The sequence below is a fragment of the Chionomys nivalis genome, chromosome 2 (assembly GCF_950005125.1).
Source record: "Chionomys nivalis chromosome 2, mChiNiv1.1, whole genome shotgun sequence".
Classification (NCBI taxonomy): domain Eukaryota; kingdom Metazoa; phylum Chordata; class Mammalia; order Rodentia; family Cricetidae; genus Chionomys; species Chionomys nivalis.
The window spans coordinates 22,323,072-22,349,529 of NC_080087.1; the positions used below are offsets into that span (position 1 = coordinate 22,323,072).

At 37.9% G+C, this 26,458-nt stretch overlaps 1 protein-coding gene across 1 annotated transcript in view; it reads right to left on the reverse strand.

The window, feature by feature from the left end:
• The window catches only part of Adgb (androglobin), a 115,138-nt gene that overhangs the window by 53,468 nt on the left and 35,212 nt on the right, over positions 1 to 26,458 (reverse strand). Inside the window, exons 6-11 of the mRNA XM_057761945.1 lie at positions 25,472 to 25,611; positions 22,979 to 23,065; positions 20,984 to 21,231; positions 9,117 to 9,211; positions 3,855 to 4,029; positions 2,897 to 2,987 (exon numbers count right to left, since the gene is read on the reverse strand). Of these exons, the coding sequence (XP_057617928.1) occupies positions 2,897 to 2,987; positions 3,855 to 4,029; positions 9,117 to 9,211; positions 20,984 to 21,231; positions 22,979 to 23,065; positions 25,472 to 25,611 (836 nt within the window). The remainder of the gene's footprint in view (positions 1 to 2,896; positions 2,988 to 3,854; positions 4,030 to 9,116; positions 9,212 to 20,983; positions 21,232 to 22,978; positions 23,066 to 25,471; positions 25,612 to 26,458) is intronic.

Below are 26,458 nucleotides of genomic sequence, written 5' to 3' on the forward strand. Positions count from 1 at the left end.
TGTAACATGTGACCTTCAATTGGTATGTTCATTTCCTTGTATCATGTTAATGCGGTTTTTTGTCTTACTCCTGCCTTTTGAGATCAGGGGTATTTAAAGCCATTGGAAATTAAATGTGGGTGAATTCCAGTACTCACTGGAACTCCCTCTTAATATTTTTCTATATGTTTCTCTGTTTTATTATTTTCATTTGTGTCTTCATATTCTTTACTAATATTTTCTAAATCTCCATGCCTCTACCTTAGCAAAAGGTATTTTTGTCTAGGCTGGTCCCCAACATGTCACATGTATGCATAAATATGCATATATGTATTCCTGAATATCTAAATACAACCTGCTCAGTTCATATAATGTTATTGTCTCTATATGATTTCTAGGCTGACCACTTGATTTTAGATAACCATTGGAGTGGGGGGACTCTTTCCTGGGAAAGACAATTTCTTAATTTCTCTTATTAAATGTTCTTATAAATATTTTAAAAATTTAAAATATTTTTAAAAGTACCCAATTAAGCCAAGTACATGTGACGACAACTATCAAATTAGAAGATAGCAAAAAATTTCTGTATGACTTAGATGCCTCAAAATACTTTCTTATTCAATATGTACTGAGTATAGGCACTTGTCAAATCCTTAGTAGTGTGTTAAATATCAAAATTTTACAGTATTGATACAAACCTTATATTCAACTGAAAATACAGAGGGGATGAAAAATAAATCACACAGTATTCTTTCATATCTAGAAACCTAACAGTAAGAGGAAGGTGTAGAAATAGATACTTGAAAGTTTTTCATACAGAAAGGGCATAAAAGCCAAAACCAAATTGTAATAGCTCCACGGGTTGTCCTCTTGGGGAAGAGCTGGACACATGGCTTCACAAAGTGGGCTGGAAGTGCGGTGCTCTGAATGGAAATACACCTGAAAGTCAAGTTCCTGTGTTCAACCTCAGCCCTGAGGCAACAGTAGTAGGCATGGACCTTTGAAGGCCTTTAGGATGAAAGCAAAGTCCTCATGAGTGAGACTTGTGCTCTGGGCAGCAGGGTTCCAGGGAGTTTGTGTTCACTTCTTGCACACAAGGAGGCAGAAAGAAGCCTGCATAAGGAAATGGGTCTTTCTACACAGTAGATAAGCTGGGATCTTGATCTTGAATCCCCAGCTCCCAGGACCAAGATACACTCTTGCCACTTACAATCCACAGGTCTATGACATTTTGTTTCCACACTTCTCACTCAAACAGAAAATGAATGCCCAGAATCTGGCTGTTGCCCATCTAAAGCAGTGGACATCATTTTGGAGCTGAGTAGAGGTTGGAAGCGTTTTAAGGAACTTTATTAAATTGCTGTTTTGTTAAAATTATTTTGGTACTACACTATAAAGAACAGGAAAGTGTAGAGGAAATTCTAATTTCAGGGAATATGTAGATGATTTTCAAGATTATTTCAGTGCAAATACGGGAGGGGGGATAAAGAGAATTCTTAACAAAATGTTAAAGTCTCAGATAATAATGAGATTCTACTGGACAATAACACAAAGGCTGTTACTGCTACAAAGTGGATGGATTATTTTTGTGTTCTAGAATTTTGGGAGTAGTGAGTGAGAAAGAATTTCCAGGCAGGGCATCAGGAGCCAAGGGCAGTAGACAACCCCATCATTAAACTCCCTCTGCTGCTCATGAAATCAACTGCTGATTTCTTGTTTTCAGTCCAAACGGGGAGCTAGCCTGCTGACGGAATATCCTTGCAGACATCCAAAACCACTTCTAGCCACAGAACCCTAGGGCATGTGCATTCTTGCAAATTTATTCTGTAAACGGCCATTCTGTGACCAATGCTCCTGGGACCAAGGGCACATTTAAGAGGAAATTGATCCCATTGTGCACAAATCCTGACTTCAGGCACCAGTTGCCTATGGTTTAGGCTGATGAAACCTCAAGGTCTGATTTATATCAGATGAGGAGATAGTTTAGAAGCTTCACTCTGAAACTGCTCTCAATTACATCCACTAACCCACAAAAATGCCCCCTCAGTCCCTTGCTCTGATCTCATTCGTGACTTCCGTTATCCTGTTTCCTAGCGTGCACACTTAATCTTACTCTTTGGGAATTTCATACACTCGTGGAATGCATTTTGATTATATTTACCTCCACTGCCCTCCTCCATACACCTAGAAAGATCCCCCTCATAACTTTATGCTCCTTCTTTTTTTTGACAACCCACTGAGTCCAATAATCACTGCTCATGTGTATGGCTGTGGGGCTATCTGCTCGGGCAACCCACCAGAGTTCACACCAGCAAAGAAAAATGACTTTCTCTCCCTCGGCAATCAATAGCCAATAGCTCCTCAACTAGGGATGGGGTTTGGTGAGCCTCTCTTACCCACAGTGTGATTTTGACTATTTTTATTTTGTGCAGTTGACCATATCTGGGACATCTTTGGTACAATAGTCATGCACATTTTTGCTTCCTTTTCTAAATAAGACTTCTGCTTGCAGGCATTCTGTATCCATACATTTAGTTTATCAATAAGACTAGGAGCTCATAAAATCTTCCCACAGGCAGAAGTTATCAGATCAGCATCCCATACAACCTTTAACCCATTTAATCATATGTAACTTTTAACCTATTTCACCATATAACTCATGCAACATCTTTAAAAATCATTTCTAACAAACCCAATGACCTGAGGGTTAGAATTTCATTTGGGGAGATATAAAATTTTTCAACTATAATAGTCATATATAAAAATATAAATAAAATTATGTAAGCATGAGCTATAAGGCATCCCATTCAATAGACTGTGAGGATTAGCATATATATTTGGCCTCAGTGGTCTCCAGTAAGTGTGATTTTTAGCCACATACATCACAGACACACTGAGGAGAAAGTCACATACTTACGTTTCTGTTGGAATCGTAAATGGAGTCATTCTGTAGTTCAAAAATGGACTTGAAATCTCAAGAAACTGCTCAGGCTTCTTCGGTTCAGTATCTGAAAAGTTCCGGTGAGGAAGTGAGATGTACACTTCCAGAATCCTTCAGATGCTAAGCAGTGCTGGTTAGAGGACTTGTTTACCCGGGGGTTTCAATAGAGTTAACCAGGAATGAACAGAGACATTTTTAAGTGAAACGGTTTACAGATCTTGCCAACGTTAGCTTTCTTTTGTCTATAGCCAGTTTCTTTTACGGAGTAGAACAGTGAGAACTCAAATGGTGAAAGACAGGCAAGTCTTTGTATTTGCTAATGTTTTAATGGTGACTTTCCATATCAATTTTTTCTTTAAAAAACAAGTGTCCCTCAATTAACGTCCTCGGTACAACCACGTAGGATATGGAGGAATGTGAGCTGGTTCATGGGACTACGGGACTATAGTGGAAGAAGAAGCAGGAAGTGCCAGGAATAGCAAGGAAATAAGGGGTTTGTGTGTATGTGTAAGTGTTAAGTTAGTTTAGAAGTAAGAAATTACCAATGAGAAAGGAGAGTAGCACACATCACCTCAGTGAACTCAGAAGTTGAACCGGAAAAGAAACAAGCTCAGGTAGTTAGCCACGTCCCACTATCTTTCAGAATGGAACTCCCTTTCCATTTTTGCTAATTTTTTACTTTACATATTAAGCCCAATAGAAAACAGAAAGACAAATACAGGATGAACCCTAGTGTAGTCCACTGTCACTGTGGATCCACCGTACTAAATACAGTACACATACTTGAATTTTTTAGATACATAATTCGGACATGGGTCAAGTAGCTTTGGGTGCAGGGCTGCGTGGCTTACCTCCAAACATACCATTCTCCATGGGAGACACTGGGAAGCCCCAGAGAAGTGTAAATTAGACTGTAAGGCCACAGGGCGCATACCTTGAGCTTCATCCGTTATGACCGTTTCCTTTTTTTGGCGAATGAGTTTCCAGGGAGGTAAGGGAGGAGGTTTGGGGGGTGCCACAAGGGGACAAGACCTACTTCTGGTCACCAGCACAGGGTGGCTACAGATGTGAGAAAGCCCATATTCCCTAAGTTTCTCTGCAGAATTCGCCTACAAGATGGAAAGAAGATTTGAAATGAATCTTTCATCACCTCTCGTATCTAAAAGCAACACTTTTGCCAATATAGGAAAACAGGGACACCAATGTTTCTAGCTCTTAATAGGAACAACACCAACATTTCTATTAATTAATGCATATATTTACATTATGTTTATATATGCTTATATATTATAACATGTTATGCCATAGTATACAGTATATTCATATTTATGTTTATTAAATTATTAATATTATATTGATATGTGTATTAATTTATTATTTGTATGTTTAAGGTTTCCTGAAACCATATTTGCTTATTAAAAAGAAAAGATTAGATCATTTGCGAGCTTAAATTCCAAAGAAAATATAAAAATCTGTAGGCAGTATTTCGTAGGTTAAAGGTGTAAAGCCAGTTTTTATTAGCTAAAAGTTTTTTTAAAAAAAACTCACAATTGTTATTTAACATTAAAATTTTTTTTTTTTTTTTTTTTGGTTTTTCGAGACAGGGTTTCTCTGTGGTTTTGGAGCCTGTCCTGGAACTAGCTCTTGTAGACCAGGCTGGTCTCTAACTCACAGAGGCCTGCTTCTGCCTCCCAAGTGCTGGGATTAAAGGCGTGCGCCACCACCGCCCGGCTAAAAATGTTTTTAAATATGTTCAGTCTTGCAAAGTGACAAGAAATAGCTTTATCTATGGTAGATTGTAATCTCTAGCAGCGGGCTTTTCCTCAGGAAGTCCCTCCATTACTGGAGACAAGAGAGGCATTGACAGTGAGGATAGAAGCTGTCCTGACAGATACGTCCCACAGTCAAACATTAAGCAGTAAAGTCGCTTTCTTTGGAATACATCAGACCATTATTTTAACGTAACTGTAGCTCCTAAATGCTGTCTGAAGTATATTATAGAAGAGAGAGGCAGATAGACAGCAGCTAAAGACAGAGAAAGAAACAGAAAGTTTAATTGATCCATACTACAACCACAGATGGCTTTAACATTTAAAGTAAAATAATAAAATACCAACTACACTAAAGTCAGTTCCTCCAAGAACCATTTTCTTTCTAATGATTTCACATAATTAGTTTCTGTAATCATGGTATAGATAATAATTTAAACTTAAGAGAAAAATGATACCCTGATTTTTTTTAAAGTACCTAAGAAGAAAAGTTTTTCCACTTTTTTATCGTATAGACTCTTCTAATTTACTACAAAAACATTCAGAAATTTCTTTAATTTGTAAAGTAGCTTAAAAACAAATATTTCTTTTCTTAAGTGTTAGAAGTCACCATGAAATGAAATCATAGCCCCGGAGTAATGCACTGGAAACTCAAAAGTGAATTTAAGGGCAGCCTGTGATAGGAGGGGTGCTGGATCACACAGGGTCCTTCTTCATGATTTGCTCTGTTCCTCTGTGGTCTCCATTACTTCTTAACCAAATGCAAGTCACTAACTATGTGTGTTGATCTTAACATGCTTTGGGGCTGTAACTTCAGTGTTAGCCTCCATTTCACAAAATTTTAATAGGGAAGAACCATTTCCTATGGATTTATGATTTAAAGGGTATACTTATATCTCTAGGCTAGTTGATATTTACAGGGGAACTAGATCAACCTCATAGAAAGTCAACCTAAATAAACCATCAGATGGGATAGGGGATCACAACACTCCAGACAAATGGTGATATCTGGGATGGGTTCTTCATAATCATGTTACAGACAACAGATTGATTCCACAGTCTTTGGCACCTTAAATCCTTTATGGCACCCGAAGGGAAGGTTTAAACTAGTGTTGTGGCACACATTTCTTTCCAGCACCAAGAACCTGAATCAAGAAGATCACAAATTCTAGGCCAACCTGAGCTACATAGCGACACTGTATCTAAGGAAAATAGAAAAAAAGATTTGTGAAGAATATTCTGTCCTTAATTCCATAACTAGAGTTGCTTCTGAAACTTTTAACCCAATCTCTTTACAATTAACCCAATCTCTGTTAGTTCCCAGAACAGGGGTCTATGTGGTAGCCTTGCCCTTCAGACTTCCTGAAATGATCTCCGCTTTAAGCACACCTTCTCCTACTTGCTAGCATAACTTCTTAGACCTCAGGTTAAAGAGTTAGCTTCCTTTGGGAAGACCTCCCTAGCTGCTTTGTGTCCTGTCACCCCACGTTGATTTTCCCCCTTATTTATATAGCTATCCATTTGTGCCATTACTCAACAAACACAGTTTACCTAGGTACCTAACATACTCTTTGTTATAACAGCTTTCTAATTCTTGTTGTCCACTTCATTACAGAATTTGAGCTTTGTGGTAAGGAATTTAGATTATGTTACTCATCTTTATACCTTAAGATCAGAGCATATTCCCTGAGATGTAGTTTATATTATAAGAATTAATGTGCATTGAGTGCTACAGTTTTAATAAGCAGTTTGAGTATCTCTTGGATATGAGGTGTAACATTCCACAACATATGGCTGATGTACCTTAATGATCCATACATTGCGTCTTTACCATCTAGCGTACCTAAAATGGTACCCATGGCTCACATGAAAGAGGAGACCATCAGGCCTAAAGTAAACACGAGTCTTGGTTTTAGAGACACTCTGGGCATACATTCGATTGTGGGGAGCTGCTGATTTCCAGAAACTGTGAGAAGTTCTGAGTCTGTTATTCAGCCACGGCTTTTGTTACTTAACTCTGAATTAAAAAGAACAGAACCTGCCTCTGTCCCTATGCTTGTGCTAGCATCCTGAGTCCTATCATTTTTATGTTCTTACTGTTATGCAGTAGACTTTGGCTAGAAATAACAGCTTCTGAAATGATGGTATTGTGCTCTCAGGTTAATCTAAAAGATGAACGTGACACATGGAGCAGCAGTGAACCTATTGGAATACTTACTTTTCAAGCTAATTCTCATTAAAATTTTAAAAATCAACTCTAACACAATGGGTATTTATGTACAATTGTACCAGAGTGTGCGCTATCCTTACAGTTTAATGTAGTGACTTTACAGCATAGAGAACCCCAGGGGTAAGGTGCTGGATGACTAAAGTCCCCACATAGGGTCAGGAGGGAACAATGCTGTCAATGTATGGCTGCGTTCATCTAAATAAACTGTGTGGTAACTTGATAGATATCATTACAGGAGGTAAGAACTTACTTTTTCCTCAAAGAACAAAATGTTGCTCAAAATAAATAACATAACTTATATAATCACTAAACATATCGTTTAAATGTGACACCATAGGGAAAACTGTTAAACAAAAAGCCAGCTTCCCAATGGAGCATAAAATAAGACTCCACACTGAACAAAAGTATAGAGTTTAATACAGGACATATGCATAGAGGAAGGAACCAAAGAACATATACCAGCACGTACACAGTCTGTGCCTGATTGTATATACTATGCACAATTTAATTGTATTGCCTTTGGCTGTATTTACTAAATTTATGTTATTAAGTTTGTTGTTTAAAAGCAAGTAGCGTTTATTCTGCATTGTCTTATGATGCAAGAAGATTGTGGCTGTGGCTCCCAGTCTTAGTGCAAATGTATGTATTATCATCACACTTTAAGAACATACGTGTGACTGATTGGTGGTATATCATGGTTACTGGGTACCAGTCTCAGCACCCTCTCAGGGTTTAGAATAGGACTTCTACGGCAAGCGAAAACTGACTGACGTAAGTACGCCACCTCCCCCCCCACACACACAAGTTTCTTTATTCCTTGAGGGAAGCTAAAAGAAGGGAAAAGAAGCATAAGGGTATAAGGCTAAGAGCAAGACATTAGACATAAGGCATAAGAGTAGGGATAAAACTAAGGGTAAGAAAAGGGGTAAAAAGGGGGGGATGATAACCACAAAGCTTTCAGTTTAAGTAAGCATACAGACTAGTTAACAGTCCCATAGGCGGTAATAATGGTATCAAACATACATTTTGACAGTCACTAGAAACCGGTGGGTTTGGCAAGGAGGCACCTTACCTCTCAGAGGGGGCATAGCTGTCAAGTTCCCCTGCAACTGGGAACACAGCCTTGGTAGCTACACTAACCTGAGGGCTTGATTTGCATTAGTTTCTAGCTGGCTAAGTTAAAGGAAATCTCTTCTAGGGACCTTGCTTTTGACTCCATCAGCGTGCCCAGGTGAGAATTTTTCTCTCTGAAGCTAGTTTTAGTGACTCAGGCCATTTTCCTGTATAAACGGTTAATTTCCTGAGCTATGATCTTATGCTAGTTGAGACAAAGGTGAAGGACAAGTACAGAATATTTGTAGCCTGATAAGTCAGAGCAGACCAGTAGATCGCACCTTCCTGAGTCTGCTGTTAGAGCAGACTTATCACCTTCTGTATGAGGCGCCTTTCTTATCAGTGACTCCTGCCAATAAAGAACGTTTGTGTGGGACTATTTTTATGTAGATTTTGGCTGTGAGAACAAGGACTTGACTGAATCCTTTTCACACCATGGCTTCATGGTGTGTAGGGAGGTATCCAGTCACCCTACAGGAAAAGTCAGATTTATACACTGCTGGGATATTCTAGAAGGGAGACGATTTCACAAGATTTTTACAGAATTGACAAAGGACAGGTATGCCCGTACTCTGCAAAAGCGGGTTCTCTATGTGGAGTATACATACATACAGCCCATGAAAAGTCCAATAGTTCCAATAGCTGTACAATTACTGTATAAAACGTGTGGGCTCCACACAATGGTAGTGCACACCTTTAATCCCAGCACTCAGGAGGCAGAGTCAGGCGGATCTCTGTGAGTCTGAGGCAAGTCTGACATACAGAACAAGTTCCAGGACAGCCAGGGCTATACAGAGAAAACATGCCTATTATATATATAGAGAGAAAACATATGTGTACTCTAGTCGCTGAAAAGTGATTGTCAGGAATGATGTACACGAGTTTTCACTGAAATGTATACTTCCTCTATTTTTCTTTTGTACAAATATAAAAATATTTTAAAATGTCTATTTTACCTTTATATAATGAGATAGTACTATGAACAATTGAGATAATTTGGATGTTTCAGCCCCTTAGTACAGGAGCATGTACCTCCCCTCCATCACACATAAGGACATGATATCTCTTGCTTTTGAAGTCTTACCATCTTCTCTAATGTAAAGATCTTGTTTTCAAACAAATAGAGAGGTGTAAAGGTAGCATATACAACCATTTGAGGGGTCTGTACTGCTGAGGAACCTGGAAAAAAAACCATACATGGATCATGAGCATTCCTGTCAACATGAAATTAGACAGTTACCTTCTCAGTGTGGCCTCATTTATAGGAGGGATAGACTAGAAAGAAGAGCGGGGAAGCAGAGAGGAAGAGACAAAGGAAGGAGAAGTGAAAGGAAGTAAGAAACAGAAAGAGAGGGGAGAATATATCTGGTATCTTTTCCTCTTTTTTATAATGATTTAACCTTAACTACCACCCTAAAGGAATCTCCAAGAACACTTACATTAGAGGTTATGGCTTCAACATATCAATTAAGAGAGAAACAGTCTCCTCCATAAGCTCTGCTCCTCTGTAGACTGTGTCGTCCACATACACGAATTCCTTCCACCCGAGACACCAGCACCAAAAGTTTTAATTCAGTTCAACATCAATTTCAAGTCCCAAGTGTCACTGAAATACCTAACTCACCTCCAGTGAGACTGAAGGCAGGACCCATCTCGAGGCAAAACTTCTCTCCTACAATTCTTTTTTGGTTGTTTGTTTAAACATAAACAATGAAACTTTATTCAGCTACAAATGAAAATGAAATTATCTCCTAGAGTTCTTACATTGCTGTTTCTACTGGATAAGAAATGTGACTCCAAAGAACAATAGAGATAAAAGCAAAGGACAGGTAGGAACCCAGTTAGCACAAAAGCTTAGCAAGGCAAATTCCACTTTCAGGTTTGGGAATAGTTCTCTTGGTTGGATTGTCAGTCTGCTGGGCCCACTGTTCCCTTCAGGCCCTGAATGGTGACCTACCTTATTGGCTTTGTCCAGAGAACCTGTGAGAACATTTTGCAATTGCTTCACCCATAAAAGGCCCATTTGGCTCTTTGTGTGGGTAATAGGGGTTACTAAAAGTAAGAAGCAGGGCTCACCCTGTGCAACTGAATGGGAAACAGCCTTGTCTCCTGGGAGCCTGATTAGATGCAGTCCTGATTACCTCTGGATCATCTTGGGGACTTACCTGCATATTCATTCATAGACAAATAGTTCTATGGTCCAGTCTTGTAAACTTACAAACAGCCTTCCTTCATCTTATCTGTGTTTCCTCTGAAAGATGGCCTCTGTGTGGATAATAACATTTCTATCCCTACTCTTTGTGGACTTGACCTGGTGAACTCCACAGTGAGTAACTTCCTTATGGATGGCTTCAAGCCACACCCTTGGCACTCTTTTACAAGTTTTCTTGCTTTAGGATAAGGTCAGAGTGAAACTGTTTTCTAGTCTTTAAGTTTTTATTGGTTTCTGGTTTACGATCCCTTTCCTTTAACCTTCCATCATATATTACCACTCACAGTTAAGAACTTAGCCTTCATGCCCAGCCCTGCTTGGAAATCACCTCAGGTAAATATCCAGTGTCACAATTCACATGTTGTTGCTTCTACAAAACACTAGAATACACTTCCAGCAAACTCCTTTCCAGTTCACAATAAGAATCACCTTTCCTTTCGAACCACATCTTCCTTGTTTCCAGGCAGGACTTGTCCCACAACATCTGTCACATCTGGAAATCTTACCACTCAGCCCTTTACAGCCATTCAAGACTTTTCAAGTGTGCATCTCAAACTCATCCATACATCACTCAGCTGTGTTTTTTAGTATTTGTTATACCATCACATTAAGTCATAGTACCAACATCTGCATTAGTCCTGTTGCATTAAGAAACATGACTGATATGGAAATAGGGTGATTATTAGGAGTTGGTCTATATAACTATCGTTTAATCTGCAGGGTAAGTCTGGCAACTGAGGAAGACCCAGGTGAAGTAATGAGTAATTCCTGTCTAAAGATGACTCCAGTCCCAAGAAAGGTCAGTGAGTTTGAGTCTGTAAGCACTCAAGGAGGAGGAGGGCAATTTTTTGCATATCCAGCATTTACCTGATTGGATGAGGTTCATTCGCAGGAAACAGGATGAGCTGCTGCACTCCGCCTATTGATCTGAATATTAATATCATCCAAAAAACATCTTCATACAATATTTGCCCAGATTTCTGAGTACCCCATGGCTCAGGCGAGACATAAAATCACCCATCACATTAACTTCCTCCTAAATTTTGATGTTAACATCTTTATGTATAAAATTATTTTGGTCTAAATTATACTCCGTCATTCAACATTATACAGTGGAACTTGAATCCTCCATGGTTCTCCTATCACAGACTACGTAAGAGTCTGGGAAAAGAGAAGAGGCAATAATTTTCAAAAATCTCTAAAGTGTCTGTTATTCCTCAGTAAAAACAATTATTTATAATGAGGCTCAGATAATCCACAGGGAACTATTGTCTCATCTTATTTTACAAAGTTAGGACAGTGCATCTCCCCCATCTCCCCTTCATTTTTTTCCTTTTTTTTTTTTTTTTTTGAGACAGGGTTTCTCTGTAGCTTTGGAAGCTGTCCTGGAACTAGCTCTTTTAGACCAGGCTGGCCTTGAACTCACAGTGATCCTCCTGCCTCTGCCCTATGAGTTCTGGGATTAAAGGCATGCACCAAAAATGCCTGGCTTCTTCTTGTTTTAGATATAAACACAAGCACCTTTAGAATATCTTAAAGGTAAATATTTGACCCCAAGGGTTCCATAACATCATTTATTTACAACTCTAACAGAAATCATGTGATTTCCTCATCTAACTTTCTAGATGGCAAAACAGACAGACCTGTATTTGAGCATGTGTAATAATTGACTAATCTAAAAGGAGAGATAAAAAATGCCCACTTTGATATGAAGAGATGACATTTAAAATCCTAACTTCTAAAACAACTTTGCAATATTTTTCAGTATCTATGAGTATCCTCATTGCTAAAACTGCCATTTTAATGTAAGTGCTTTATTGCCTAAAGGGTTTCACCAAGTTATTATGATTTAGATGCCTCATTTTACACGGAATGAAGCTCTTTGTATTTCCTAAAAGAATATATCAGAAAGTTCTGCTATCTAGCATGTAGAATTACTCAAATATCACTTTTATCATTGATTCATCGTCTGTTAGATTGTACTATCTTAATATATAACAATTTCAGCCTAGAACATTGATTTACTAGGAGATGAACTCCAAATGATTACAAAATTACTACAAATACTACAACAAATGCTTGTGCAGTGGCTGACTTTCATTAAATGTTTTCTATGTACTAATTGCTTCCCTAAGAAGTTTGCCTGAGTCACGAGCCCTATGAAATAAGTTTGGTACGGACGGCATGGCTTTTTTCAAGTGAGAAAGCTAAATTGAAGATAGGTTAATAAATATATGCAAGATGAAATATGAAGAGGTATAAAATGTGAGAAGTTAATGTAAAGGGATGCCTAGCCTGTCCAGTCACTCCTTGTTATCAATTATTCTCTAGAGCACTGTTTCTCAATCTTCCTAAGGCTGTGACTTTTTAATATAGTTCCTTATGTTGTGGTAACCCCCAACCATAAATTTTCATTGCTACTCTATTAATGTTATTTTGCTACTATTATGAATGATAATTAGATATCTGTGTTTTCTAATGACCTTAATAGACTTCTTTGAAAGGGTTGTTTGACCCCTCAAAGGTGTCGTGACCCTTGAGTTGAGAAGTGCTGCTTTAATAGCAATAGCAGAAGAAGAATAGGCTGACCAGAGGGCTTGTCAGATCATCTTCCACGAGAAGGTGTTTGTAATTTCACAATATGCTGCAAAACTCAACAGCAAAATAATTTTTCTGACAGGCTTACTTAGTACACATATGTAGAAATTCAGTTTGATAGTATACATGTGTGTGGCTGTATGGGTGTGTGAGCATGTGTCATTAAATTAGAATGGGAATTATGATAGAAGAGGAAGAGACATATTAAGTTAGGGGTAAAAAAAGAATATGATGGCACTAAACGACGTGAAAGGAGAAGGGGAACTTTTGGACAAAGAGTGGGAACCAGACAGAGGGAGATAAGGGGTGGGCAGCGAGGGAGGAAGAATAACAACAAAATATAATGACACATACATATGGAAATCATGGTCCTCTTAAACATTTTAGGTCAAATTCATTTGTGGATAAGAAGTGGTATCCTTAATTCTATAGTTCATTGATCTCTGACATTTGTTTTCCTTTTTCTTTTGAACAGACAGTTATTTCTGGGTTTATCTTTTATATGAAATGCCCCACTAAGACTAAATATTATAAGTAAACAGTGTGCATTAATAGTCACTCTTCCACATATTTCTGAAGTTTAAAATCATCAACTGCATAGCCACTTTCCAACCTGTAAAAACTTCTAGTTTCACCAACTTCTGTGGTGAATTTCTAGTGGATGTCAGCTTGAGACACTTCCTTCCTCACTGCAGCCACCCCACTGCTAGGCAGGGCCCACATATCTTCACCTTGTAACTGGCACACTAACCTTGACAATGTTTCGTGCATCACTAAATGATCCAACTGCTGTAATAGCCACTCAGAATTACATAGCTTTACAAATGTCGCTAGTTTCCTTTTGCTTACACACAGCATGAAGTGGACGTTATAGATACACAGCAGGTTTCCACATAGTTGTGTCAAGAGAGCAAAGGAAGAATTGTGCATGGGGCATTCCATGAACAAACTGGAAGGATCACTCTGCTCATGTTTCATGGGTTACAGCACAAGCTCAAACTAATCCACCTTTAAAAGAATCCAGGGGAAACACAGCACAGCTGCTCTTAGTTGGAGAGTGAAAGTTATGAAACTTGGAAAACTCTTCCATACTCAGAAAACACCCTTCTTACAATCCTACAAAATCATATTCTAGTTTTACCAGACTTTGATCCTTTTAAATATATTTTTTGACTCTTGATAAGTTACAAAATCTAAGTTAACTTGTAGGTAATACGTTTGTGTATCTAATATTTCTGGCAAATTTTTGGTCAGCTATTAGAAGGGTCTGATTCATTCATATATTAAAACCTAGGCATTTTTTCATTAATGTCACAATCTGAATCCAAGTTTCTCTTTAGTTACATTTTGAATTTAGTTGGTCAGGAAATTGTCCAACATTTAAAGATTGCTCTATCAGCAGGTATTGAAGGGAAGAATAATAGAGTTGTTAAATGGGTGAACTCTGAAGATCAACTTCCTGGATTTGCAAACCCACCTCCAACTCATTTGGAGTTGTTCCAAAATACCACAGCTGGTGCAAATAGGCCTCCCATCTGTGGCGGCAAAGGTCTACAGAGGGCTGTCTCAGAAGAATTGTATAGTTGATAATGAGCAGTGACTACTACTCACCCTCTTGTTTCATTTTATGAATGGGAATTTATACTGCAGCTAATCTGTCTTCAACAAAACATAAGAGATGAGGTGTGGCGCTTGTATGTGTGTGCAAGTGCACATCCCAAAGGTCTTAGAACTTGAACTAGGTGTAATTATTGAATAGTTTGGGTCATGGTTTTTGTAAAGTATGTACAGGAAGGCTGAAATGGGTATCTAGTGTTCAGGACAGTAAAATTTGACAGAGGTTAGCTACTGTCCACCAGAGGGAGTCCTCTTTCTCTAAAACATCTAACCAAACTGTCTCTCCAACTCCCTTACAGTTAGTTAGTCAGGGCTAACTGTAATTGAAAGGAATACAAACAGAAGTAATCAATGAGTTTCGCCCTTAAAGATCTCAACCATAATCATCCCATCTCTTCTCCCACTTCTGGGAACAAGCCTCAGAATCCACATGATTAAAGGTATCAGAACTCTAGGACAGGACCATAGTTCTCTTCAATACAGTTTGGAAGAATTCCTGACAGTCATAAATAGCCTTAATTTCTTGTAATTAAAACAATAAAATGTACTGTTTGAATAATTTGTAAGTTGCATTCGTGAATATATTTACTCTGGAAATAACAAACTGGGAGGGGGAGCCTCAAATGTCACATAGTTATTTGCATGTAGTAGATTGTAGTAGATATTGCAGAAATGTAAGCACAGATATGAAAAACCATGCATAAATATCTAAAGAACTTTTGTCACCTTCATTTATCTTATTTTTAGAATTTTAAAGCTATGAATGCCATTTCATTGTAATTACAGCTGTGATAAACATTAATTTCCAAAAAAATAATAAGACCTATGTTTTATATTAAATTTTCCATGCCTTCTCAGAGCTAGGTACAGCATATTGTATTACTATTGTCAAACTGAATACAAATAGTGTAGAAATCAAGTCATTCTTTCACGTAGGGACTGAATCTGTAAGTCGGGTATCTTTTTGAAACCTCAGGGTCCATCTTCAAGCTGCTACAAATGAAAGTAAAGCAGCCGACTGAAGGGAATACAGCTTCCAAAGCCACTTAAAATTAACTGCATAGGAAAAGGATGTCTGCACAGGCACTCTCACTCTCTTATTTATGTCAGATGACATCCATCCTGTAGAGCTCAGCGGAAACCAGGGTTCTGTCTTAAGCACTTTTCAGAATTAAAACAGTCATTAGGAATATGCTGAAATGTGACATACCAACAGATGAATAATTCAGACTTTAACTCTGAGAACTCTCTAAGATGCTGCTGTGGTGATGAAGAAGAAAGGGAACCTGGCTGATGAGGGGCTCTCTCACTAGCCTGGTACTCCTCCACCAAGTGTTGAAGCAGAGATCTGACTATGGGCAGAGCTCACAACCCCAACCTGCGTCATATTTGGCATATTCACAACTTCCTTAGTTTTGTTGCTGTTTCTGTTTGATTTGATACTTGGGGTGTTTGTTTGTTTAAGACAGCATCTCACTGTGTAGCACTGGTTGGCCTGGAACTCACTATGTAGATTATGCTGCTCTCGAATCCCGAAATCCACCTGCCTCTGCCTCCGTAGTGCTGGGATTAAAAGTGTGCACCACCATGAGCGTATCATGAGTTCTAAGGCAAGGGGTGCTATTTCTTTTACTTTGACAAAGAAAGGGGGAAAGCAGGATTTAGTTATTTTTAAAAGATGAGGTTTTGTCAGTGGAAATTTTGCTTTTGTTTTCATCCCCTAATAACATACAAACCCATCATTTACACGAAGGAGCCGAAGTTGGAGGGAAAACTTGAACATGCTTACTTAGACATGTCAAAAGAGAAAGTGTACTACTCTACGTTCCAACATTTTCCATCAGCTTAGGCAGAGACTAAGGTAGTTACTGTAAGAGACTGAGAGCTTACAATCTGACAAGGACTGCATAGAGTACTGAACATCAGATGAGGGTCTCGAACCATGGAGTGAAAATTTGAATCTTTCCTTCTCCTTCTCTCCATCCTTATTCCTCTTCTTCCCAAGGTCTTTTGCATCTGCTTTCTCTAACACATTAAGAAAAAATGGTAAATCTTTTATCTAGAAAACCTTATGCTGTGCTACATATTTAGCCAGTGTGTCCTAAGAAGGTCAAAACTTAAATGTAAAACTGTACTTAATGTAAATAGTGTATAATAGTACTTAAATGTAAAACTGCAGCCTTGATTTCTCCCAAAATGTAATCTCATCTGATTGATACCATATTAAATGAGAGAAAACAATTATAAAAATTAACATGGACTGTGAAATCTGGGTAGAATTAGTTAATATTATGTGTAATAATTAAATTATTATATCCAGTTTTATGTTGCATGTGGAGAGTGACTTGAATGCATTTGTGTACTATGAGCAAGAGTACCTGAGGAGCCCAAGTACACGCACAGGAGGGTGCTGGAGTCCTGCTCTCACGTTCTCCTCTACTCCCTTGAGACAGAGTTTCTCTCTCTCTTTGAACCCGGAACTTACTATTTCAGCTAGACTTGTTGGCTAGCAAACTCCATACATCTTCCTGTCTCTGCCCCCAACAGTGCTAAGGTTACACAGGCAGCCCTACACTCCCTATGTGGATGCTGAAGATCTAGACTCAGATCCTGGGGAATCTAGACTCAGATCCTGGACATCTAGACTAAGATCCTGGGGATCTAGACTCAGATCCTGGGGAATCTAGACTCCGATCCTGGGGATCTAGACTCAGATACTCATACTTGGCCGAAAGTGCTCTTAACCAGGCAGCTATTTCTTCAGTCCCTTGAATATATTTTACTTATATTTAATTTCAATGTCAGGTTAGTTTTCTCATCTTAAAATGAAAACAAACAAGAACAGCGAATCATGCAATGCAAGTTTAGTTCTATCTATACAAGACCTTCTCAATTTACCCTACTTGGGGACTTCAGCTCAAACAAATACCATTTTCTTTCAGTAAAGCATCCTCTTATGGGGATGAAATCCAACAATACCCACAAACCAGCCACCTGTTTCCAGTATAGCTTTTGCAATAAACCATCTACCGAGCTGTCCCCACCATTTGAATTTTTACTCATGAGCATAGTTCCATGAAAAGACTTTATTTTTTTTTAAATGCAAAGCATTTTTTTTTTTTGCCTAATAAGTCTCTTCGATTTGGAATGAGAGTTTAGATTATCTACATCAACTGCTAAATTTATAACCCTCATTAGTTGCCTGATCACTTTTTTAAAAAGAGGGCAGTTATTAAAAATATGACCTCAACTACTTCTGATGTCTCTTAGCATAGAAAATAAACCTATCTCATGGTGTTTAGAATAGATTTAAAATATATGTTAGACATATTATAAACATCAAATGTAGGCTGAGCTGTTTGAGAAATTTAAGTATTAAAACTGGATAATAAAATTCTATTTTTTATAAATATTGACACAACTTAAGCTAATTTTGTGCAGCAATATGTGATTTCAGTTACAGTTTTAAAACTGAACTTTACTTTCAAGCTTCTATTTAGAATTTTATTTATAGTATATCCCATAAAACATGTAAATAAAAATGGCTTAGCATTTAGCACTAGACTAATATGTCATCTGTTATTTAATTCCATGATTTTGTTAGCCTCACTATAAATAACTTATCAGCTGAATGTTACTGAATATTATTCTTCCCTAGTTTTACAGATATCACCACATTGCTATCGAATTTCCACCAAGTCTCCATCTCCCATCTCAACCTCATTCTCAGATCACAGCTAGGCTTCCTAGAACCAGAGAATATTCGAATCTTTGTGCCATAAATCCTCAACCTCTTCCAGACCAAGCTTGTCTACTTACCTACTCTTGTATCTGTTCACCCCAAGGCTACATGGCCTACGCCTGCACATTAGAAAGAAGGAGCACTTGTTTACATAGCTGAGGAGAACTCAACAGTTCTACGTGGTTCTTGGGAATATCCATCTTAAATGAGAGCCTTGGTGTCAGTTTCTTGAGAAGGGAGAAAGAATGGAATCCACCACGCACTAGAGAGCTACCCTGAGAACTGCCACGTTCTCCCTCACTAAATTAACTGATATAGATTCTGTGTATCTCATGCTAATAACTATCAGCTTCCCGTTTATTGCTCTATTGTTTTTCAAAGCCGAATTTCTCGCAGACTTGTCTGTACATTATATTTCTTCCTGTTTCTTTGGCTTTCTTCCACAGATTTCCATATGTTCCATTCCAGTGTCCACTAACTCCCACAACCAACAGTCTAGTGGAGAAATATCACAGTTCACCTCACTATAATATTTGAAACAGCCTTTCTTATTCTTGAAGGAACTTTCCCCCTTGATTTCAAGGCTAGAATACTCGTCTTTTCTTGCCCCACTTTTCCAGCTACTCTTTTCTCTCCCTCATCGGTCAGTCATTGGTACCAATTCTCAGATCTTTATAATCTCTGGACTCAGTTCCTCTCTCTTAGTCCATGATGCATTTTTGAGAAATATCAAGTGCACCTGTGAAAGTCTCCTAAATACACAGTTTGGGAGTTTTGATATTAAAAATTCAATGATTATCTTTAAGGCATTTCAGATTAAAATATGACCAAAATCATTCTATAAGTGCCTTCTGGTAGACCTCACCATCTATCCAGTTTTGCAACTCAGAATTCCACAAATTGTGCAAACCAAGTTCTACTCTTTTCTAGTTACTTTTTTTTTTCCTTTTTGAATCAGCCTTCTTATTGGGCCTCTCCACTTTCTCTATTCCAAGATGCCATTTAATCTAACATGAGTTGATCCAACAATTTCCAAACTGGTTTAATCTACATCTGTCCAGAATTTCCTCTCTGATCCTCTCTCAGCTCCCCTCCTCCCAAATATTCCTGTTAGTGATGGCCGAAACCATCTTTTGAAAAAGCAGATTCGGTCTTGATTTCCTCCAAACTCTCCACTGGCTGACAATAGGTCAGAAACACTTACATGAAGACCAGGACCTCTAACACGGCCTCGAACTCTCAAGCTGAACACTCCTGCTCCAATCCAGCTCTACTTAAACCAATGATCCTTTCACTCTGCTTCATCTAAACACATCATGCACCCTGCCCTCCAATACACTGCCATCCTCCATGTGTCTCCTAATCTCTGTGCTGGCTCTCCTCTGCCACCAGGGTCCTGGCCGCAGTCATCTTCTTCAATGAGTTACTCTCACTCATCTTTATACATTACAACAGTCCCCTTTAATAACTGCCATAGCTTCCTGTATTTATCTTTAAAGTTTATTTTTCAACGTCAGGTTAGCATAGCTTCGTTTTTATTAGTCAGTGTTTCCCACTGGACCATCAAAATGTGGGTTTTTCCACATCTGTTTCTGTTTACCATGTTTATCACTAATTCCTAGAAAATTACCTGTACTTTTGTCAGCAAAGAGTATATTTAGGTGAGTATTAATGATTGGATACCTGAGTATTAACTTGTAAAACATCAAAAAGGACTTCTAGAAGAAAATTAATTGAAAATATACTGAAAAAAATAAATCCACTCACATTTCTCTATTGCTTATTTTCATCGAAATAGGCCTGAGTGGACACACATTGTTCATGCCTCTGATCTTGATATATTTTTGAAGATTTAAAATAAAATTTTCTGTATAATAATGGTAACATATACTGGCAGATAAGATCTTTTATCAATTTTTCTTTCTTTCTTTCTTTTTTTTTTTAGATCTGGGAATCAAACTTAAAGCCTTCCCTATGCTAGGCAAGTGTTATAGCACTGAGTTATAACCTTTGGATTCTTAAGACAGGGTCTCACCATAACTCACATGGTTGCTCAAGCTGGCTACAATTTGTGATCTCCTGTCTCTCTCCCTCCCTCCTTAGTTAGAAGCAATCTTGATAAAGAATAATTCGGACAAAATGTTAATACTTTATAAAACATAAAATATCTGAAGGAACATTTAACGGAAATATACAGAAAAACCTAAGTACTTTCTAGTAGATTTAATTCTACTTCACAAGCAGTTTCTTCATATACAGAATTATAAAATAGTTCAGTAGATACAGAACAAGCAGTTATTCAATCAACTTTTCATCTTGAAAATAGAAATAACTGTATACTTTGTAAAAATAATTTGAAATTGTTTTTCTTCAGATTAGAACCACCATCTTATAATAGTTTTACTTTATGTAACCTATGTTCATACCACACTCTCTGAAAATGTGATATGAGCATTGGCTACATAAAAGGTCAGTTTCCTACTTCGTTGTGGGGGCCCATCCTACTCTGCATGTAAATAAGAGAAAGGTATCCCAGTAGGGATTAGATTTCAGTATGTTGCCTCCTTCTAACACAACAGGAATTTAATATCAGCAAAATTGAGAGTTGCTTTTGATATTTACTGAAAGGGAGGTAACGAGGCAATAATTATCTACAGTTCACATCACTGAGAACTCTAAAATTCAAAGAGAGAGTAGCAACACCAAAAAAAGTATCATTAGCCTCAACAGAGCCCGTAAGGCATCTCAGTCATGGCCTGGTGCACGACTTCCCGTTTCTTACCCTTGGTAGATTTGTCGCCTTTCTCTGGAGCCTTCAGGGTCGTAAGGGAACTTTCCGATTTGAAATCCTTCCCCTCTTTCACTTCCTTTCCATCCTTCACTTCCTTGGCATCCTTTGTCTCTTTCCCGGGTTCCTTCAGTTTGTTGTCTACCGTTGTGATTTTGCTTTCAGAACTGGGATCTTCTGTGAGCTTAAACTCAGGCAATATTTCCTTCAAGAGCTCCCAAACTCTGTCCACATACCCTGGACTTAGAGGAAAAGCATTGGCATTAATTCTCAGATGCCTGTTTTCTACCTGGCATTGAGAATCTAGTCACAGACTGGTTAACTTCTTAGTTTATTAGACTAATTTCATTTTGTACCTCAACTTTATTTAGCAATACCATTCATTGACCATGATTTTAATGCATTCCTAGTATTGTCAGTCTTTGATGATAAAGAGACCAAAATTAGTGCATCACTGGGGTCTGGCAGAGGAGACAGGTGCTAAAATCACGGCAGGTGAAATATATATGTGTGTGTGTCTATATGTTATACATGCATATGCTATATATGCATATATAAATACATATATATACATATTATTTATTTATTGGTTTTTCGAGACAGGGTTTCTCTGTGGCTTTGGAGCCTGTCCTGGAACTAGCTCTGTAGACCAGGCTGGTCTCGAACTCACAGAGATCCGCCTACCTCTGCCTCCTGAGTGCTGGGATTAAAGGCGTGCGCCACCATCGCCCGGCTATACATATACTTTAAATGTGTGTGTATATTATCCCTGTATAAATACCATATGCATACAAAGGCATCCTCCTGAGTAAAATTTTCCGATTATATCCTCACTCTCTGAAGATGTGGAAGAATTTTTAAGATAGTGTCAAAGACCTTTAACTATGAAGCTCCTCTCTGATCAGTATGCCATTGGTCCTCTACAATTCCCTAGCATATAGTACAGTTTTACACAATCACACACTTTACTGGGATTATTCATATCTATCCTACTTCCTTGTTATGCTGTCTGTTCTGAGTTGATTTTCCAACCCTAGTCAACAACATTAATTTCAATGAATCATTTGGAGTCCGGGGATGAGGCAAGTAAGCTACGTGCTTCTGCTTTGAGACCCTAAAGAATTGTTTACACATTTCTAGGAAGCCTTTGAAACACTTTACAAATTACTAGCCCAACTCCCAGACACTGGTTAAGGACACAATCTATTTGGTGTCACTGTGCCAAGCACCTTCAGAAGGTGGGGAGGGTTGAGCTTTGAGCACAGGACTGACAGGGACTGCTAAACCAGGAGGGTGAGCTGGAGGACAGAGCTGCTGTGACATACAGCAGGAAGGTATGGGATCAGACTTGTGCAGCATATGTGAGGATATTCCCATAGAGTACTGCTGAACAGTTGTCATGTACGTCCGACTCCAGCATCTGAGCCTCACTGGCATTTTGAGTTGCACTATAAGGACTAGAACTGAAGAAAGGCTTGTCTGTACAACATGGCAGACTGGCCTTCTGTGTGCTGGGTGCATGAATCTTGCAGATAGAAAAACACAAACAGATTTTGCTTGATTGCATGATTAGTCTGTCCTTGATTCAACAGAGAATCTTGTGAGTTATTCTGCTTTATAAGGAGGAATAATTTATTCTAAAACTCCCAAGGAATTTTAAAAACTATAAAATGCTATGCTACCAAACATTTTGTAAAAATATGACCATTCTTGCAATGTTCTTAAAGAATATTATAAAGAAATGTTGGAAAGAAAGAAAAAAATTATATGAGAAACTTAGTCTTTAGACCTACCGGAGAGGGGTTGATAAGATAGCTCACTAGGCAAAAGATGCTTGCTGCTAGGCCTGACGACCTCATTTTAATCCCTGGAACCCTCACACTCTCTTCTGACATCCACATATACACCTTGTCACACCATTCCATAACCACCCCCAATAAGCAAAGAAACAAATAATGAGTAAATGTTTAAGAAAAAATAAAAACCTACTGAAGAGGAATGACTTCAGGCAACCACCCAGTAAGCGCATGGATAACTGTGAATTCTCCCAGCTCTCGCCTCTGAGCTACATGGATGCTGAAAGGAAATGCATGGTGCCATAGTTATCAACGATTAGAAACACATAGCAGTAAATAAAGACTAGGAAACACTCTACACAGCATCATGGTAATCAACGTAGGGGATCATACCGGCTGCACATTACAGAGTAATAGAATGCTATCTCACAAGCCAGATGCTTTTAATTTGTTTACAAAAAGGCATAAGTAGACCCAATACTAAGCTTTCAATTTATTTTGAAATCATGAATATATGATTTTTGTTGTTTTCTTTTAACAAGGGAGTCACATATTAGGAACTATTTCTTTAAAAGCTCTTCTATCAATTTCTTAAATATAAAACATGCTCGTATTAAATAGTGTAAAATTTTGTTAACTCATTTCTATGCTCTGCATGTGAATGTGTTCTCTTCAAAGTGGAGAGGTTTTACCATCGCAATTGCAGAGATGATGTGGAGATGCCCATGAGGTGACTCAAGATAAACACGAGGAATCCTTTGACAGTGGAAGAGAAAACAGAAATACATTGTCCATCCTACAAAGGGGTAGACCTGGCAGTATGACATAGTCGGAGGTTGTCTTTGGCCAAATGCCATGCTCTGCTTTGGTCTGTCTGCCTATGAGTGATTTCTGTGGGTGGTTAGTGTGTTTACATGTATATTCGTCTATGTAGAGAAATACCATAGCCTCTTCTTCAAACCCAAAGTGAAGGCACAGTCTTCCCTGTGCCAAGCATGCTGCTAATGAAGCTGACTGACCAACACACATCCTTGTATTTGGAAAGAATTCACAGCTTGTCAGTAGTGTAGCCGCTGTTTATGGATTCACACTGGCTTATTTAATGGGTTATGAATCCTGATGCCTCTACATTTCTCAAAGACAACATAAATCTGGTGTGTGGTTCACTGTCTCCCCTAAACGCCTCTGGTAATTTCATTTTATGAGTGACTTTGTAAGCCTTATGGAAATGATGCTCTTTTCGTTCCATATTCCACATGGGTATGTAAATCACTACAATATATTAGGTTTGTCTGTGGAACACTAAGCCTCACATATAAAATCAAATCTGAGATGAATTTACAGAAAAATATGAAGGACATCATGTGAGGCAGTTTCTACTAGAAATCTCTAAAAATGTACTCTACTTATTAGTCTTTTCTTTTCAAGCTGGCTTTGTTTATTCATTTTAAAAGAATAACTCTATTAATAGTCATGTTCTTAATGAATTCCACTGAACCATGGCTTTACAGCAAATGAAGTATTGCTGCAGCTATCCGGGTCATCTATTCAATGTTTCGCCAGACTTTCAGCTCCAATTCTCAGGAACATGAAGAGCATTATACTTATTTTTTCCCAAACAAGCAGACATAACTGCCACCAAATAGAAAACTTAGAAATATGCAGCTGCTCCCCCCCCCCAAAAAAAAATAATCTTGGTAAAAGTTTTACAAAAAAATCATTAAAATGGAGGACCGAAAGCTGAGTGAAACAAACTATCAGTAGAAACTGAGGGTTGGCAAGAAAAATCAGGAGGAGGCTGACAGTAGTGGTGGCTGTTTTGTTAGGTAGCCTTGAGAGACAAAAGAAAGGTCAGTCAAAGGGATATCTACACAAAGCAGCTCTGGCATTTCAATGGTATTGCTAATGCTTCTGAGGGAAGGGGAGGGGCTGGGCTTTGAGCACAGGTGGACAGGAGGAGGGTGATGTCTGCGGAGGATGGAGTTTCTATGGCACACTGCAGGAGGTTATGGGATCAGGCTCCTGCAGCGAGAGTGAGGATGACCCACTGAGCTGTGCAGATGCCAAACGCATCTACTCCGGTATCTGAGCTCTGTTTTCACTGAGAGTTATCCTGAAAGGACCAGATGGAAGAAAGACCTGCCCATAAGGGCATGGCAGACTTGTATGTTGAGTGTAAAGTCTTGTAGGTAGATAAATATAAACACATTTTGCAAACATACTGAAGTAAAGGAGGAGTTTTCATCATGATGCTATCAAGAAGCTAAAGGGAACAAAAGCCTGAAGCCTATTTTGGCATCCTTCTGATGAGTTCAGATCTTTCCAAGGTTTGTACAGTATTGCAGCACATACAGATTCTAAATCATTAATTGGATCTTAGTATATATTATTCATCATTTAGATGATTTAATATTTTCATAAAATATTTTCCATGATATACTTTCCATTCCTAGTAAGGAAGCATTGAGAATAGAATAATTTTTAATTATTCTATTCTTTCTTGGGATGATTTTGTCCTTTACCCAGTTAAGCCAATACTTCAAACCATTGCATTGGTCACCTTAATTTTTATACTTCAAAGTTTACATTGATTACAAGAAGAAAAATTCCTTGAATTAAAGTGTTGGCATGGATGTAGGTGCCCTTTTATTTTCATATAAATACAAGATAGTTTTTCATTACATACTCAACGTTTGCCAGCTTAATGATGGCTTTAGACAGCAGCATTGGCCAGAGTTCAAACTCATAGGTTGTAGTTGGAAGCAATAGATTGTTATCTTCATCAAATGGAAAAAAGTCATCAATAGTTATCTTTCTCCAGCAACCCTAAACATGAGAAGAAAGCAATGCAATGTCATAGGTAATGTCATCAGTGATTTAAAGTGTTCTCCCCCTCAGACATTACTACATATTTCTGCTCATTTTTGTTAAACAAACAAGCAAACACCTGGTGTTAACATCTTATGTTAAAAAGCTAAGATACAGGTTTCAGAACTAATCTGATTGACTACTTTAGCTTTTGAAATAAATTATAATAGTATAACTATAGTGATATCAATACTGTTCCTTTTATTAGAAGTCTTATAAGCACATTGCAAAGTAAATAAATTTCAAATAACAGACTGAAAACATAATTCAACCAGAAATAAGACTGCACATAATATACTTTGCTTACTCACAGTACAAATTCTTTCACTATCACTTTAATACTTATTACTGATCCAGACACGTACTTACTAATCTTAGACTTCCAATCCCGTATTTTCAGTACTCCTAGTTAATGATCTAATTTTCAGCATGAAATAAATTAATAATTTCGTTAATCAAACCATTATATGTTTAACTAAAAGCTCTTCATTTCATAATTAAAAGCATGAAACAAGAAAGCTCAAATTATAATTGTTTTTGTTTTAGCTTACATGCCTAGATTCTTATGAATTCATTTTCGTGTTAACAAATATTTTCAATAGTAATATCAGGCATTGTGAGCCCCATAATAGTTATAGTGGCATGATACTATTGCCATTAAATACTTATGGTCTTGTGGGGAAAGCCTATATATATGTATAATATATAAATTATATTTATTAATAATATATAAGTGTGTATATTCATTTTATTATTATATTGTTATATTATTTTTATATATGAGTATATATGAATAATATAAAAC